Here is a 14,863-nt window from a genome sequence, read left to right as displayed (position 1 = left end):
TGAGTCCATTTGCTGGCAGCCAAAAACCGGGCTCTTTGCACTCAAAATGGCGGAGTTCCCACCTGCTCCTCCAAACAAGCCAACCAAGGAGGATCTATGTGGCAAACTGTAGTTGGAGAGTTGCCTAACATTGCACAACGGCTGTCGTATTCGTTGTCTATGCCTCCATGTACTCCGGTGTCTTCTACCCAATTATTTCATGCAACGTAGATTGTGTTCTCATTTGGCACAGCACGAAATGATGTTGTATGATATATGTCATCTAATCCTCACATCTGGCTATTGAACGCCGTTTAAACCATTTTAATTTTTACTCAACTTGATCCTTATGTCCTTATAAATAAGTATACTTGGTGGCATTTCATTTCAACCAAACGCCAAACATACATTTGTAGAATACTGATTACCACTTAGGCCCAAATGTTAGGATTGGCTATTACCCTCAGGGTGCCCTGCATGGCAGCCTGGCGATCCATTTGTCCATTACCCCATCCCTTTCTTCGCTGGCCTCTGCCTCGTCAAGCAGCTGAGCTACTGACCTAGCAACCTTCCCAACATCAGCCCCTTTATTTAGAAGAAGTTCTTCCCCAGCATCATTAATGAGCCGCCAATGCAAGGAAATATCTGGCTCGTCGAGTGGTGACTGTTTGCTTTTAATTTGCTCAGCAATGACATTGACCTTAACCAGGAGTTCAACATCTTGACTCTCGAGTGCTTCCAAACGAAGGATCATGGCAGCCTTTATAGCCGCCCTCCACACCCCATTCTGTGCACACCTAAGGAGGTGGTCATAGGTGATGGGCTCTCCATTTGTACTTGCTGTGGAGGAAGGAGATTCTGAACATGAGCGAGAGTCATGTTCATTCTTGACAGTGAGATAGCTGACACCGTTGTTCTTCTCCCTCAATCCTGACTGCCCTTTAATCAGGCTGCTTTGGGGTGTTGGGTTAATCACCTTAATCGGTGGAATAGATGCCATTCTTGGGGATCGGTCCATCGTTCCACCCCTTGGCTTTGCCAGAATATTGTCCCCATTTTGCAGCAAAGGATCAATGGGAAGAATGGCGGTACTCATGCTATTCCCGCTTTGGGGCATCAGATTAAATTGCGTGATGGCCACTGTGGGAGAGGCACTGCATCCTCCCTCTCTGGAGATGCTTCTTCTGTTTTGCGGCTTCAGATTGAAGTGAGGCATGGTGTGCAATGCCCCAATCTTCGGGGCCTCATCCTCGCTTTGTGGCATCAGATCGAAGCGAGGGGTGCTGGGTGCTGTGTAAGATTCTTCCATTGTCAGGACCTCGTTCTCACTCTGTGTTGTCAGATCGAAGTGAGGGATTGTGTAAGATCCTCCAATTGTCAAGACCTCATTCTCACTTTGAGGCAAAAAATCGAAGCGAGGGATGGTGGTCATTGTTCCAATCTTTGGGACCTCATTCTCATTGTGTGGCATAAGATCGAAGTGAGGGGTGGTCGTTGTTGTGTGAAATCTCTCAATTTCCGGCACCTCGTTCCCACCTTGCTGCATCAGATGAAAGTGTGGGAGGATGGATGTGTGGGACTTGCCAGCTGTTACCGGCGAAACTGATCTGTCTGATTCATGCAGCTGCTCACTAGGGGTCTCTGGAATGGTCGTTTCGTTTGCCTGACTAGTCCCAGCTGTTGTTTCCGGCATTGTTTTCACTACATGGTTGCTTGCGACTGGGACCTTCCGTCCGGGCTTAGCTCTCGCCTGTTTAGGCTTACTTGATATCCTCTTCAACCTAGTCCTCGTCCGTTTGGGGCTTGGATGACTTGATGTCCCCTGGTCATTGGCACTAGTCGCTTCTGGCAAGTCTGCCTTGCATTTTTCTGGACGTCCTGCTCGAGTGCTGACAGCCACTGTCTTGGCCACTGCCCTGCATACCTGATCTTCGGGAAATACATAAGATTGAACCTCACCCTTTGGGTCTGGAGCCCAGTGCACTACCTCACATTCCACATATTCCTCTGGACAATGGTACCTCAGCTCTAACCTTCAAACATTTACTGATATACCCTTACCTTCGGTCATTGTCTCGACTCCCAACCTCTGGGCTGGAATGGTGTGAGAGAGTTGCAACAAGCAACGGGCAGTTTCACGTGGCGTCCAATTGGATGGCAGTGACTTATCCAAGCATGGTACTCCATGATGCCACCTGGCAAATCAAAGGCGATGCTCGAGTAAGAGGGGGAGAATGTTGGCACTCTTCCAGTTGTCCTGCACCTTGTCAGCTGAGCCCACTTTATCACCTAGCGTGTATGTCAGTTGGTGATCACCCAGGCTCAACCTGAAGACATACTGATTAACATCCGAAGTTGTTTAGCACACCACTTGCGGCACTCCGTGGGCTTACCAAACTCCTTGTCGATTTCAATAGTGAAGCTATCCTCGTTTTTCATCACTGGTGTATAAAAGTCCACATTATCCTCATCTATAGCCCTCGGCTTCACGCATACATTGCTGCCACCTGGATGCCTCTCTAAGTCATCATTAAAATGGACAGTTTTTTATCACTAAGGTGACAGAGGAAAGCTCTACAGCAAGTTAGCATAAGCAGCAGGAAAGGGCCGGATATACAGCCTTTTCTTTGGCAGCATTGGGCTGATAAGGGCTGAGGAAACATTATAAGTAGGCTCCTTGTGCATTGCCATATCTATCTTGCTCACCTGAATGCTGATACTCCATCATACAGGGACCTCATACTTTGCGCGGCCTGTTGAGTAAAGGGTAATCCCAATGTTTTCACTAGTTCAGCAATGAATGGTGAACTGGTGAACGCAATGGTTGACTCTTGTGGTGGCACTGCTTCATCGGAAGTGAAGCCCACAAGTGCAATGCCAACAGGGTAAATCGAGCTGAGCATGGAAGCCTATCATGTCACTATTTTGTCAAATTAGATCTACAATAATATTGATCTCCAACTTCACCTGAGCAGTGTATCTGCCAGTCAGCTTTTGTAGCAAGTAGAAGCCCTTTTCAGATCGTGTTTCCCTCTCGTCTTTTGGTAGGATTGCATCCCCATAATGCACGAGCAACTTGTCATAAAAGCCTTTGCTTCATCGGCCCTCTCAGGGTATTTCTCTTCGATCTTCAATTGCTCTGCCTTACGAAGGCTTCCTGCCTCTGAGCTATCTTTCCCAGCTGAAAGGGGAAATATTGAGTGTGTGAGAGTGTGACCATGTTGTGAACTTATGGTGCAATTTCAACCATGCCTGCCAAGCTGTTTGTCCTACCTCACTCGGAACATGTGAACGGAAACGTTCCATGGCCTCCTGAGGTGACTTGCCACGTTCCTTTGCATATGTGGCAATGCATGTCTCTAGGAATACTGTCCGGAATGTTGAGGATAACTGAGTGGCTTGGAGCTGTTTAGATAATGACTCACTTTCGAAACTTAAGTCATTTGTCAGTGAGACAGTGTCAAATATGTCGCCAATTGTTCCAATAGTTTTCACTGTGTGACACGTGGAATTTCAAGCAGTTGAAAGCGCTTGAAAGATCCACTTTCAGACAGAAATAAGGAGTTTTTCCAAAATATTATTTTCTCATGAAATAAACACTTTCAAGCACATTTCAAGCGCTTGAAATCGTTAGTCATAATTTTATGCACATTGAATTCATACATTATCAAGACATCATGCGCAGGAAATTGTGCCATATCGAGTATGTACAATTGGAATTCAAAGGCAAGCAATACATACTTGATTGCACTCACAGAAAGTAGGAAAAGCGTCAAGCTATGTGCATATTTACAGCCCAGCACCTTAAGAGATGTCGAACAACCAAGTCAGAGCTGGGAAACGGTCTCAACCAAAGTTCAACCCGGAAGCTGAGAAGGAAGTAGTCCATCTGCACCATTCTGTCAGGTGAGGAGCTGGACATGAAGTCGTGAGAGAAACAAGTGAAGCAAGCAGTGAACATGCGAAGGTGTCAGGGACAGCTCTGAAAGCGGTGAGGTCCCAGTGTGAGGGACTCGATGGGACAGATGTCAGCTATGCGTAGCAGCAGTCCCGTTGCGGGGTGAGCGTCCCCGACCACTTAGTTTACCTGAAGTGGGAAGTTGTATTATCATTAAAAGGGGAAGCTACAGTACTTACCCGAAGTGGGAAGTTGAGAAGAAGGCTGCTTCTTCTGTTCCCACCCCAGGTGCTATTATATACATGCGGCTGAGGTCACGTCATCCCTGCACACAGCCGCACTCCCCTGGGCATCTCTGTGGGAGATCCCAGAGGTGTGCTGCTCTGTGAGCGGGAATGTGCGTGGCAGGCGCGGCGATCGGGGGAGCAGGGTTAAGTGTGTAGTAATACATAGAGAAGGGGAAGTCGACCATGGAACGGAAATAGGAAGAAAGAAGGAAAAGGGGAAAGGAGACACAGGGAGTGATAGCGGGGGAGCGGAGTAGGGCAGCGCAGCGCGGGGTCAGGTGTGTGCCCTGACATCACCCCCCCCTTAAGCCGCTTCGCCTCGAAGCAGCTGGGCGGTTCTCTCTTTCTCTCCCTGGGGCATGTGGGTGCATCCGGTGGAACTCCTCGACTAGGTCTGAGGCATGGGTTAGGTCGTCACGCGTGAGCCATTGGTTTTCTGAGTGTGGCCAGCCTGTATACTTTACCAGGTACCGGAGTTTTCGGCGCAGCCACTTAGAGTCTAGGATTTTCTCTACTTCATACTCCTCTTCTCCATCCATGAGTGTTAGAGATGGGCGGAAACGGACGACTCCGGAGTGGAATCAGAGACTTAGCGTGGAGGGACCTTGGCCTCAGCGACTCAAGCGGAGCGCTGTGCCATTGCTGTTTGTCCATTTGGTCCTTAATTTCACAGTAGGTGAGCAGGAAGTCTCTTGGGGGCATTTCAGGTCGATTTCGGACTGAAACCAGACGAGTATGTACAAGCGCCGATATATATAAGGAAGGGGCAAAAGCACAAGGAGAACAAAGGGTGACCAATCGGAACAAGACGTCCGAATGGAACAAAGGGTTAGAGGGAGCGGAGCGGTACCGAAGGTCATAGGGCAAGACCTGTGATACATCCGAAAGGAGGTAGAGTGGGCGAGGCCCAGAGGGGCAGGAGGATGAGGGGAAGTGGGGGTGATGACTAACTGGCTAGAATAGAAGGAAGCAGTAGTCCAAATAGGGATGAGGGGGAATTGCGAGAAATACATTACAAACGGCGAGAGTGCCGGAGGCGGTCCGCGAAGCTCGGGGGTTGCGGAGCTTACGGAGGTTACGGAGGCGGGGTTGGAAGTCCGAGGAATATTGGCAATGGTGTTTACGTAGTATGAGGTCACCAATGCAATGGACTAAGACCGAGGTGGAGTCAAAGTCCGAGGTATGGACTATGACGGAGGCTCGGAGTAAGGTACGAACGGTGTCCGAGTGTGAAGTACGGAACAGCGGTGGATGGTCGTAACTTGGCGGAAGGGTGTAGGAGTGACGGAGGAAGGAGAGAGGGGACAGGTAAGGAAGAGTAGTCAGGTCCGAAGGTGAGTATCGGAACGGACGGAGAAAGCGTAGGGGATGACGGGAGGGTGGAGGTGTTGTGAGGGGGGAGCGGAGTTGTAGGAAGGGTGGCGAGTAGGGCGATGTTCAGTCCGAGATGAGTATCGGAACAGACGGAGAGGTAAGAGGAGGGGTGTGTTGCCAAGACCGAAGGTGAGTATCGGAACGGCAACGGTAGGTTATGACTCCGGAGGTGAAGAGGGTGGAGGTCTGGAAGTTGGTCAGGGTCGGGTATGCACGGATATGACACATGAGGTCTGGGCCTGGGCGGGGGTCGGCGGGGCGTTCTGCAATCTTGTCCGGGCGGTGCGGTCTGATGTTTGTTACCGATACAACTGGGTGGATCCCTCTTTGTCGGGCAGTGAGCCGGAGTTTGACAGCGGTGGGGGAGACGACTTTAATAATCGTGAAGGGACCGGTCCATTTATGGTCCAGCTTCTTGGTTGGGTGGTCTGTCATGTAATTCTGGGTGCTGAGCCAGACCTGGTCGCCTTCTTGGTATGTAGGGGCCGCCTCACGGTTCCGTCGTAGTAGCGGGCCATCTCATCCGCTGCGTGCTCTAGCGCCGCCTTCGCCTCTTCTTGCGTCTTCATCATCCTCGATGAGAAGGCATCAGCAGCTTCTACTTCGGATGTGCGTGTGGGCTCTGTCCCCATCCTAGGGTGTTGGCCAGTGTCGAGCTCGAAAGGGGTTCGGCGGGTGGAGGAGTGGATGCGGTTGTTATAGGCAAACTCCGCTAGCGGGAGCCAGTCCACCCAGTCGTCTTGGCGATGGTTGACAAACACCCGGAGGTAAGCCTCTACCTCTTGGTTTACTCTCTCCGTCTGCCTGTCTGTCTGGGGATGGTAGGGCGTTGAGGGGGTGAGCTTGATGCCGAGGAGGTCCGCGAGTTCTTTCAAGAATCGTGAGACAAATGCGCTCCCTCTATCGCTGAGAATCTCTTCAGGGAGACCGTGGTGCTTCCAGACGTGTTCGAGGAAAAGCCACGCGATCCCCGCCGAGTCCACCATTGTCACCGTTGGAATTGTGTGGATGCGTTTGGATAGGCGGTCCACTACAACCAGGACAGCATTGTAGCCCTTGGACTCGGGAGTTCTCCAATCATGTCTACCGAGATTACTTGCCAGCGGCAGTGTTGTGGGGACAACTCCGTGTACCGCAAAAAGTCGGATTCTGCGGAATTTGGTCACCAACACGCAGTACACATCCGCTGACGCTCACGATACTCATTCTATCACTATCCAACACTCCTTACACTCATTCCTTATTTTTCCTTATTTTCCCCATCATTCCCGACAACCCCAAGCAAAATTCCCATGCCCAACCATGCCGCCAATTTCACCCCCTCTCCAGATCTCCATACCTACACACACAACCCAGCCATTTTTCCACCCGATAGTAATGCTCTACCTTCCTTCTTCACCCCCGGAGCATTTCCCAGAATGGCAATCCCATACCCGGATGGTTCAGCACGGAGTATACTCTCACATGGTCTTGACAGCACCTGTCAATGGCCACATCTCAAGAAGTACTGCACCAAATGGGACGAATAGGGGCTCGTTGGAAAGCTGGAGACGAGGAGGTTGCTGACGGGAGGATAGGCGGGCGCTGTGGCGAAGCGTTGCGGAATTAACTTTTACATTTCCCATTTCGGACCCGTTATGATATATCCCCCATTCATTCATATTTCTTTTATTGTTTCTTTGTTCCCAATTGGATATTCATCATTTACGGTTGCCTAACGGCCCGTTTACATTCCCCCAGTCCATTCATTTCATTTAAAACATATATAAACTAGATAACAACTTGTACATAACAAGTTAGTATTGAATAGACCCGTGAAGGGACAAGCAGAAGTTGCATCCAAGTGGCAAAGATGCCATCCACGACCCTAACGCCCCCATTGAGCTAGTTGCTCACGTCTAAGACCCCTCACATCATAATACTCAGCCTTGACATCCAAGAGAGACGTAGGTGAGTGTTTGTTTGAGGTTTTTGCAGACTCAGTAGCGCCCACGGACCAAGACCCGGCCTCACGAACCACACCTGCGCACACTACCACCCTCCCCCTTCTCTCTGTCTCGAGTCTAGGCGATAGACCCGTTACAAAACTGGTGGTCCTTACAGGGGAGGGATTTCAGCAGTGTTTGCGCCTCCATTTTCCCCAACTTCCATACTCGTTCCAAAACCTCGCATAGACGGACGTAGCACTTGTACGCGCAGTTAGAAGAACTTTTATTTGATTACAACCCAAGTTACTATAGTACACGCAAGATGTCTCACACCTCTCATGCCGTTCCCGCTGCTGGCCCTGCTGGCAACCCCACCCCCACAATCCACACTACTACAGTCAGCCGTATGCCCGGTGCCCGCTCCAGGGAAGCCCCCAGGTTCAAAGGAACCAAGCTGAAGAAGTTTCTCCACGATTTTGAACTTCAAGCCAACTCCGCAAATCTTACCAACCCGCAAAAATGCGACTATATTGTCTCCTACTGCACAGAGAAGGAGGCAAAGTTTATTCGCACTCTTGACAGCCTCCAGAACAAAGATTGGGATGCGTTGAAGCAAGATCTCTTCAACTTTTACCCCACTGAACAAGAAGACCGCGTTTACCGCCCCAAGGATCTCAGAAAATTCGTAGAAAAGAAGCGCAAGCTCAGGAACCGTAAAGACTTTGACGATTACCACAGACAGTTCCAGGTTATTGCCAAATCACTTGAGCAAAGGCACGCACTCAATGCTGGTGACAAGGACGATTATTTCTATCGAGGGATCAAGTCCCCCGTGTTCCGCAAAAGAGTCAAGCAAGAATTGAAGGCCCACAACCGTTGGACCGACCTAACTCGTGCACCCCCTATGGATCATGTCGTCACTACGGCCAAGGAGCTCTTGCAGCACGACCTGTACCACATAGACGAATCTGACAGCAACTCAGACTCCGCAAGCGAGTATTCCCCAGAGAGTTCCCCAGAAGACAGCGATTATTCCAAAGACAACGACTCAGATACTGAGGCTGAGCCAGAACCCCCAACCTCATCGCATCGGAAACTGGCTAAGCCACCCAGCAAGAAGACAACGAAGAAAACCAAGTTCAGAACCGTTGAACCCGGCGAAGACACTAAGGCCGTCGAGGCCAAAGTGGAAGTACCCCAGAATCCGAACTTCAAGTCCAACATGGAAGACCTTGAAGACCGTATGAACAGGCTAACTATTGCAATGGCCTGCCTCACAGACAGGACTCGCAACACTCGGCCCCCTCACGATCGGTGTTTCATGTGCAACGGACTCGGTCACCAAGCCAAGGATTGTGCTGAGACTAAAGCTTTCATCGCTGCCGGAGTACTCAGACTCGACGCATCTAACAGACTGATCATGGCTGACGGTTCTTATTTACCACTCAACCCCAATGGAGGGGGAGCAGCCCACTTAATCCGTGAACAAGCTAACATGCGTACTAGTGCTGCAACTCTAGAATGGATGCGCGACTACGAGCAAGCCCATCAAGAGTTCACTGTCTTAGGTGACGGCGAGTTTGAAGTCCTGCCCGCGCAAGCGTACCCAGCCGAGGGAACTGACGCAGATAAGACGAAGACATCCAGAGCCAAGCCGTATGATCGGGCCCCTAGTCCAGGGCCACCACTTCCCATTAGGCGAACCATTCCATCCGAGGAATTGGGGACGCCACCCAACCGTGCGTACGTTGAGCTTCCTCAACGACCTGTCACCCTCAAACGGGCCCAGCCCCAAGACGTTCCAATGGTCAGTGCTGAACCCGTACCCCAAGACAAAGGAAAGCAGAGGGCGTATCGACGCCAGCCACCCGTCAATACAGCCGGCCCCTCGGGAACGAGTGGCCCACGAGCTAAGCTCACCTTTGAAGAAGGCCCTGCCCCTAATGCAAAGGCACCACCTGCCAGGAGAACCATTCCCGCTTATAAGTTCGCGTCCGAGCTGCAGGATAAGTTAAACACCGAGTCTGCATTTGAGCAACTCATGGCACAGAATGTGACGCTGCCGCTGGGCACCGTCTTAGGATCTTTTTTCGAGCTCAACAAGCGCATGCAGACGGCAACAAAGGTGCAGAGGATCCCATTGAATAAGAAGTCCAGTACTGCGAGTCTGCAGTACACCGCACCCGTCAACTATGACTCAGACGATAGCCAGCCCATCTACGAAGTCCATAACTTAGAAGCTGGTGTAGATAGTGTACCAATGCCAGTAGAGGACGAGCCAGCCCCCAGCGAGACAGTTTACGATGTCTTTGACTTAGATTCATATTTCAACACTGAGGATGAACCTGAGGATGATCACAAAGGCCCCGATTTGGATCTGCGCCTCAACAAAAACGAGGATAATTCTGAGAAACCTTTTGAAACCTTTGACCTTAAAGCATGTCTCGAGGACAAGGACCTCTTCAACTTGGCCCTCCAAGTCATGGATATCTATGACCATTTTGACGACGAGGATTCCTGTCAAGTGGCGCATAGCACCCCCAAACCAGTTCTGTGCCCCAATGCCGATAAATTCAACAAGACCCTGCTTGAGAGGCGCGATTTGGACTCTCATTCCAGCAATAACACCCCCTGTTCACTTGACGAGGATTATGATCCTGATTGGGAGGAGTATATCCGAAAAACCAAAAGCCGGCAGCCACCAAGGATTATCGAGACTCAAGTAGACGATCCTTCGCCACTCACGCAAGATACTAGCTCTGGCCAGGTGGTATTCGAGAGCTTGGGCCTTGAGTCCCAAGGCGATGATAGTAGTAGCACTTGGTCCATCGGCACGGATGACCAAGCTGAGAATTACTATCGGCAGCTCTTGGAATCTGAGCACATACGCGAATTCGGGCGCCCTTATCTTGGCACCAGTACTACGTCTAAGAAGCCCTCATTTTTGGCTATGGTAACCGCAAAGATTCAAGGACAGATTAGCAACCATCCTTGCACTATGCTAGTTGACACCGGCAGCGAGCTCAACATCATGACAAGCAAGCAAGCTTATGCTCTGGAACTCCCAGTCGACCCTACTGGCGCCATGTGGACTCTTCGCGGTGTATCTGGACACCAAGTCACCTTAGAAGGTCTATGTAGAGACGTACCCGTTACCATTGGGGGAATTGAAGTTACCCATAACTTCTTTCTTACGTGAGATGCCCTTCACGGAAAGGATATGATACTAGGTCAACCGTGGCTCTTCAGCCACTCTACTAAGATCGAATATATGCATGATGTAGGGATGGTAATTCAAGTCTGGAATGAGGGAAACCAAGATAGCGGAGCATCCGTCCGCATCAAACTTCCGATTATGAATGCCCCATTTATCCTGTTCAAGCTCGTTGTTACGCGAGAGCTGCCGCCACTACATACGACATTAACACTGTGAGATCTGGGTCAGATCCCCAGACATCAGAGCCGCCACAATTCCCGAGCTGCATTCCTCCAACATTCACCATGCCACAGACAGAACTTAAAGAGCTAAGGCCTGACGGCCTCGATCATGTACTAGTGGACCGTAACATGGAAGATCTAGAAGTCCCCAGAGCGCTTAAGAATGCTTGGATACCTTCCAAGATGCCCCATAGTCTGGGATTCACGGATTATACTGAATGGGTCACCCTAGTCAAGGGACCGGGCTTGAACTCAGCTAAGGAAATGTCGACAGAGATGGAATGCTTTCCATTCCCCATGCGCGATTCTGGTCTCGTATACGCCTCAAATTGCCCTGAGCCGGCAACCCGAGTGACATCCTTGACTGCACTACCGGAGCAAAAGCTTAAAGAGCCAAGGCCTGACGGCCTTGACTATGTTCTAGAAGGACGGGAAGCAGTCCATGCTGAGGATTCAAGAGCCGCTGCAGGTCCCTTGGCATTGTCTGGTCTGAATTCCATGGGAATTGTCGAGCACATCGATACCGCTGCAGCACAAGACTTCCCGTGCACACATCATGAGCCCATTGTTGAAGAGTCGTTGCCTGTTACTGCTCAGAACTCAGAGATTGGATGTACCATTGTCAAGCCTGAATCAACGGAGGCAGCAATGATAGCTCGCATTGCACCGAAGTCCTTCACTGGACTTGAAATTTGTTTTCTTGCTAACTTCTTGACTGCACAAGAGAAGCCCGTTGTCCACGCCAAAGTCACTGAAGTCACACACCCGCCAGAAGGCTGTGAACGCTCCAGCGGGAGCCATGAGGATTACTTATGCCGATCCCAAGAGCTTAGCCCCAACAGTTATGACAACCGGGTTGAGAATCCGGATCTGGAGTTCCCTCCAAGCCAGCCGCGATGGTTCGGACCGCATACGGTAGACAAGAGACTTCGCAGCGGCGCCCTTGTGTTGCAAGAGTTAGATGGTGAAGAGTCAATAATCCGAGAACCCGTTAAGCTTTCCGAAGGTTATGAGGAACTAGACAATCAGGCAAATTGTGCATCCTACGCCACTAAGTCTAGGCACCCGACGCCACCCAAGCCCTGGGAACTCAAGGGCGAGAAGCTAGCTGAGTATTGGCAAGAGAAATACGAGCGCGTGCACGCCAGAGCCGGGAATCCAGACCTGAGGTTCCATCCAAGCCAATGCGAACATGAACTCGAGAGGTTCATCAATGAGGACACACGATTTCGGGATTTCCGCCATGCCACTCAGCTTAAGGAAGATGGTGACCTGAAGACTCCCCCACCTGGCCCCCCTGACCTTTTTTGTTGGCCATCCCGGGGCGGGAAGGGCTCTTATATTCTTCAAAATTCTTATTCCACGCGAAGTGATCCTGAGCATAAGTTAGAAGTCAAGTTATTATTGGGCAGGCCGACTATTGAGGTTATACACTCGGACAAGAGCCCCATGCTTGTTGCCACTCCCACCACTGAGGCCAGCGGCTCGACTAATGACGAAACTCCCTTAAGAACTATGCAACGCGAGCTCGACCACTACCCCCTGTTTCCCTTTGAGTGCTCCATGGGCTATGGCAACCCTAATGCGCCACACACACGTCGCTGTAGGAGTCGAGGACGCTATTGACACCGCCCACCAGAACCCAGCCGCGAAAGACTTCAAGAAGGCAGACGCACCTTCCGACGATCCCCCATCTGGCAGCAAGAGACAGATAGTGAGCACGCTATATGTGAGCTCCAAGCCAAGTTAGACCAGTCCATGGCGCCAGTAGACAACAAGACAGCACCTAGAAGAACGGCGTTGCCATTCCTAGGTTCAACTCCCGTGGCGCCACCTGTCCAGAAGGTTGCACCACCCGCTGATAGTCTCACTAGATCAAGTGAGATGCCTGTAGCCATAGTACCAGTGCCAAAGATTCCACTTGCAAGGGATTTTATCATCAAGACCAATGAGTGGACCCGTCGGGTTAGGGACATAGACAAAGACTCCATCAAGAAGTTTGTTGGCGCTACGCCCGAATTCCAACCACCCGCTGTGATCCCCAGAGACCCTAAGGATGCACCCGCTGACGTCAAGCCAGTACCTAAGTCTCCCAGCCCCATGGATGAACACCCTAAGGCAGAGCGAGATGTTAAAGGGAAAGCACGGGCCCATACTGAAGAGGATCCTACCTCAAGGAAGACCTCAGTGTCACATAGGAGTTCTCGTCGGGAATGACATCAATTCCGCTGTCCCCTCCTCATGATAAGACAACCGCCCAGGCCCATGTATTTATCCACTTGCCAATGCAACGTGCCTGCCGTTTCGTATTACAATCACACTCGTTTTATTTATACATTAAGGATGTTGAGGATATTGTGAGGGACCACGATCAAGAGCAAGGCCTATATGTTGTGGGGACAACTCCATGTACCGCAAAAAGTTGGATTCTGCGGAATTTGGTCACCAACACGCAGTACATATCCGCTGACGCTCACGATACTCATTCTATCACTATCCAACACTCCTTACACTCATTCCTTATTTTTCCTTATTTTCCCCATCATTCCCAACAACCCCAAGCAAAATTCCCACGCCCAACCATGCCGCCAATTTCACCCCCTCTCCAGATCTCCATACCTACACACACAACCCAGCCATTTTTCCACCCGATAGTGATGCTCTACCTTCCTTCTTCACCCCCGGAGCATTTCCCAGAATGGCAATCCCATACCCGGATGGTTCAGCACGGAGTATACTCTCACGTGGTCTTGACAGCACCTGTCAATGGCCACATCTCAAGAAGTACTAGACCAAATGGGACGAATAGGGGCTCGTTGGAAAGCTGGAGACGAGGAGGTTGCTGACGGGAGGATAGGCGGGCGCTGTGGCGAAGCGTTGCGGAATTAACTTTTACATTTCCCATTTCGGACCCGTTATGATATATCCCCCATTCATTCATATTTCTTTTATTGTTTCTTTGTTCCCAATTGGATATTCATCATTTACGGTTGCCTAACGGCCCGTTTACATTCCCCCAGTCCATTCATTTCATTTAAAACATATATAAACTAGATAACAACTTGTACATAACAAGTTAGTATTGTGAAGGGACAAGCAGAAGTTGCATCCAAGTGGCAAAGACGCCATCCACGACCCTAACGCCCCCATTGAGCTAGTTGCTCACATCTAAGACCCCTCACATCATAATACTCAGCCTTGATGTCCAAGAGAGACGTAGGTGAGTGTTTGTTTGAGGTTTTTGCAGACTCAGTAGCGCCCACGGACCAAGACCCAGCCTCACGAACCACACCTGCGCACACTACCACCCTCCCCCTTCTCTCTGTCTCGAGTCTAGGCGATAGACCCATTACAGCGGGTGGGGATCTTGTTCGGGATGAGCTTTCCCACTTTATGAGAAGGGAAGGATTTGACACGGTTGCAGGTGTCGCATCCATGTATGTACCGCTGAAGGAGCGGAGCTGGATCACCTTATGTAACCAGTTTCCTACATCCAATAACGATATTAGAGTTTGTGCTGATTTGCGTACTGACCGTGTTTTGGTTGCCAAATATATGATTGTTCACTGTCTAAACAACAATAAACACCCCCCAATGATCTCACCTGACATATAGATCGTCTATGGATAAAATTCTATATTGACTTTACTATGATTTCTAGTCAATATTACACCTATATTTACCACTTTTCAGTAGGACGTGATTTTCCTGATAATTTACTGAAGGAAAACTGCTAATAAAATAATTCCGCAATAAATGTTACTCAATACAGGAGTGACCAAACTGCTCTTTCTATCGCTTAGAGTGCGTGCTAGTTATCTAGCAGGTTCAGGATCGCTCACTTTTCTCCTGTGGTGTGATAACCAAAAATTGCTGAGAGATTATTCAATTAAGAAGTCCCTCCACCAAATTCTCACTAATTCTCACTATGACACTTTTGTTCAGCTGTGTCTAACTGA

The 14,863-nt window shown here is 50.1% G+C and overlaps 2 protein-coding genes across 2 annotated transcripts; both read right to left on the bottom strand.

The window, feature by feature from the left end:
- Positions 1–442: 442 nt before the first annotated feature.
- On the bottom strand, positions 443–1,672 carry EI90DRAFT_3114471 (uncharacterized protein; the record flags this gene model as incomplete). The annotated part of the gene is made up of 1 exon (XM_039062671.1): positions 443–1,672. The coding sequence occupies one exon, from the start codon at positions 1,670–1,672 to the stop codon at positions 443–445; it is 1,230 nt and encodes a 409-aa protein (XP_038923756.1).
- A 510-nt stretch (positions 1,673–2,182) lies between these two features.
- On the bottom strand, positions 2,183–3,248 carry EI90DRAFT_3149380 (uncharacterized protein; the record flags this gene model as incomplete). Its single annotated transcript, XM_039065581.1, has 6 exons — positions 3,213–3,248; positions 2,947–3,160; positions 2,686–2,888; positions 2,597–2,630; positions 2,319–2,463; positions 2,183–2,268 (listed from the first exon to the last, which is right to left on the bottom strand). Exons 3-6 carry the CDS (start codon positions 2,880–2,882, stop codon positions 2,183–2,185), a joined length of 462 nt encoding a protein of 153 aa, XP_038923755.1. The 5' UTR covers positions 2,883–2,888; positions 2,947–3,160; positions 3,213–3,248.
- Positions 3,249–14,863: the final 11,615 nt, after the last annotated feature.

The sequence above is a fragment of the Cantharellus anzutake genome, assembly GCF_015039405.1.
Source record: "Cantharellus anzutake strain C23 chromosome Unknown EI90scaffold_1, whole genome shotgun sequence".
NCBI lineage: Eukaryota > Fungi > Basidiomycota > Agaricomycetes > Cantharellales > Hydnaceae > Cantharellus > Cantharellus anzutake.
The sequence above is the reverse complement of the archived record's forward strand: the minus strand, read 5'-3'. Positions and strand labels throughout refer to the sequence as shown.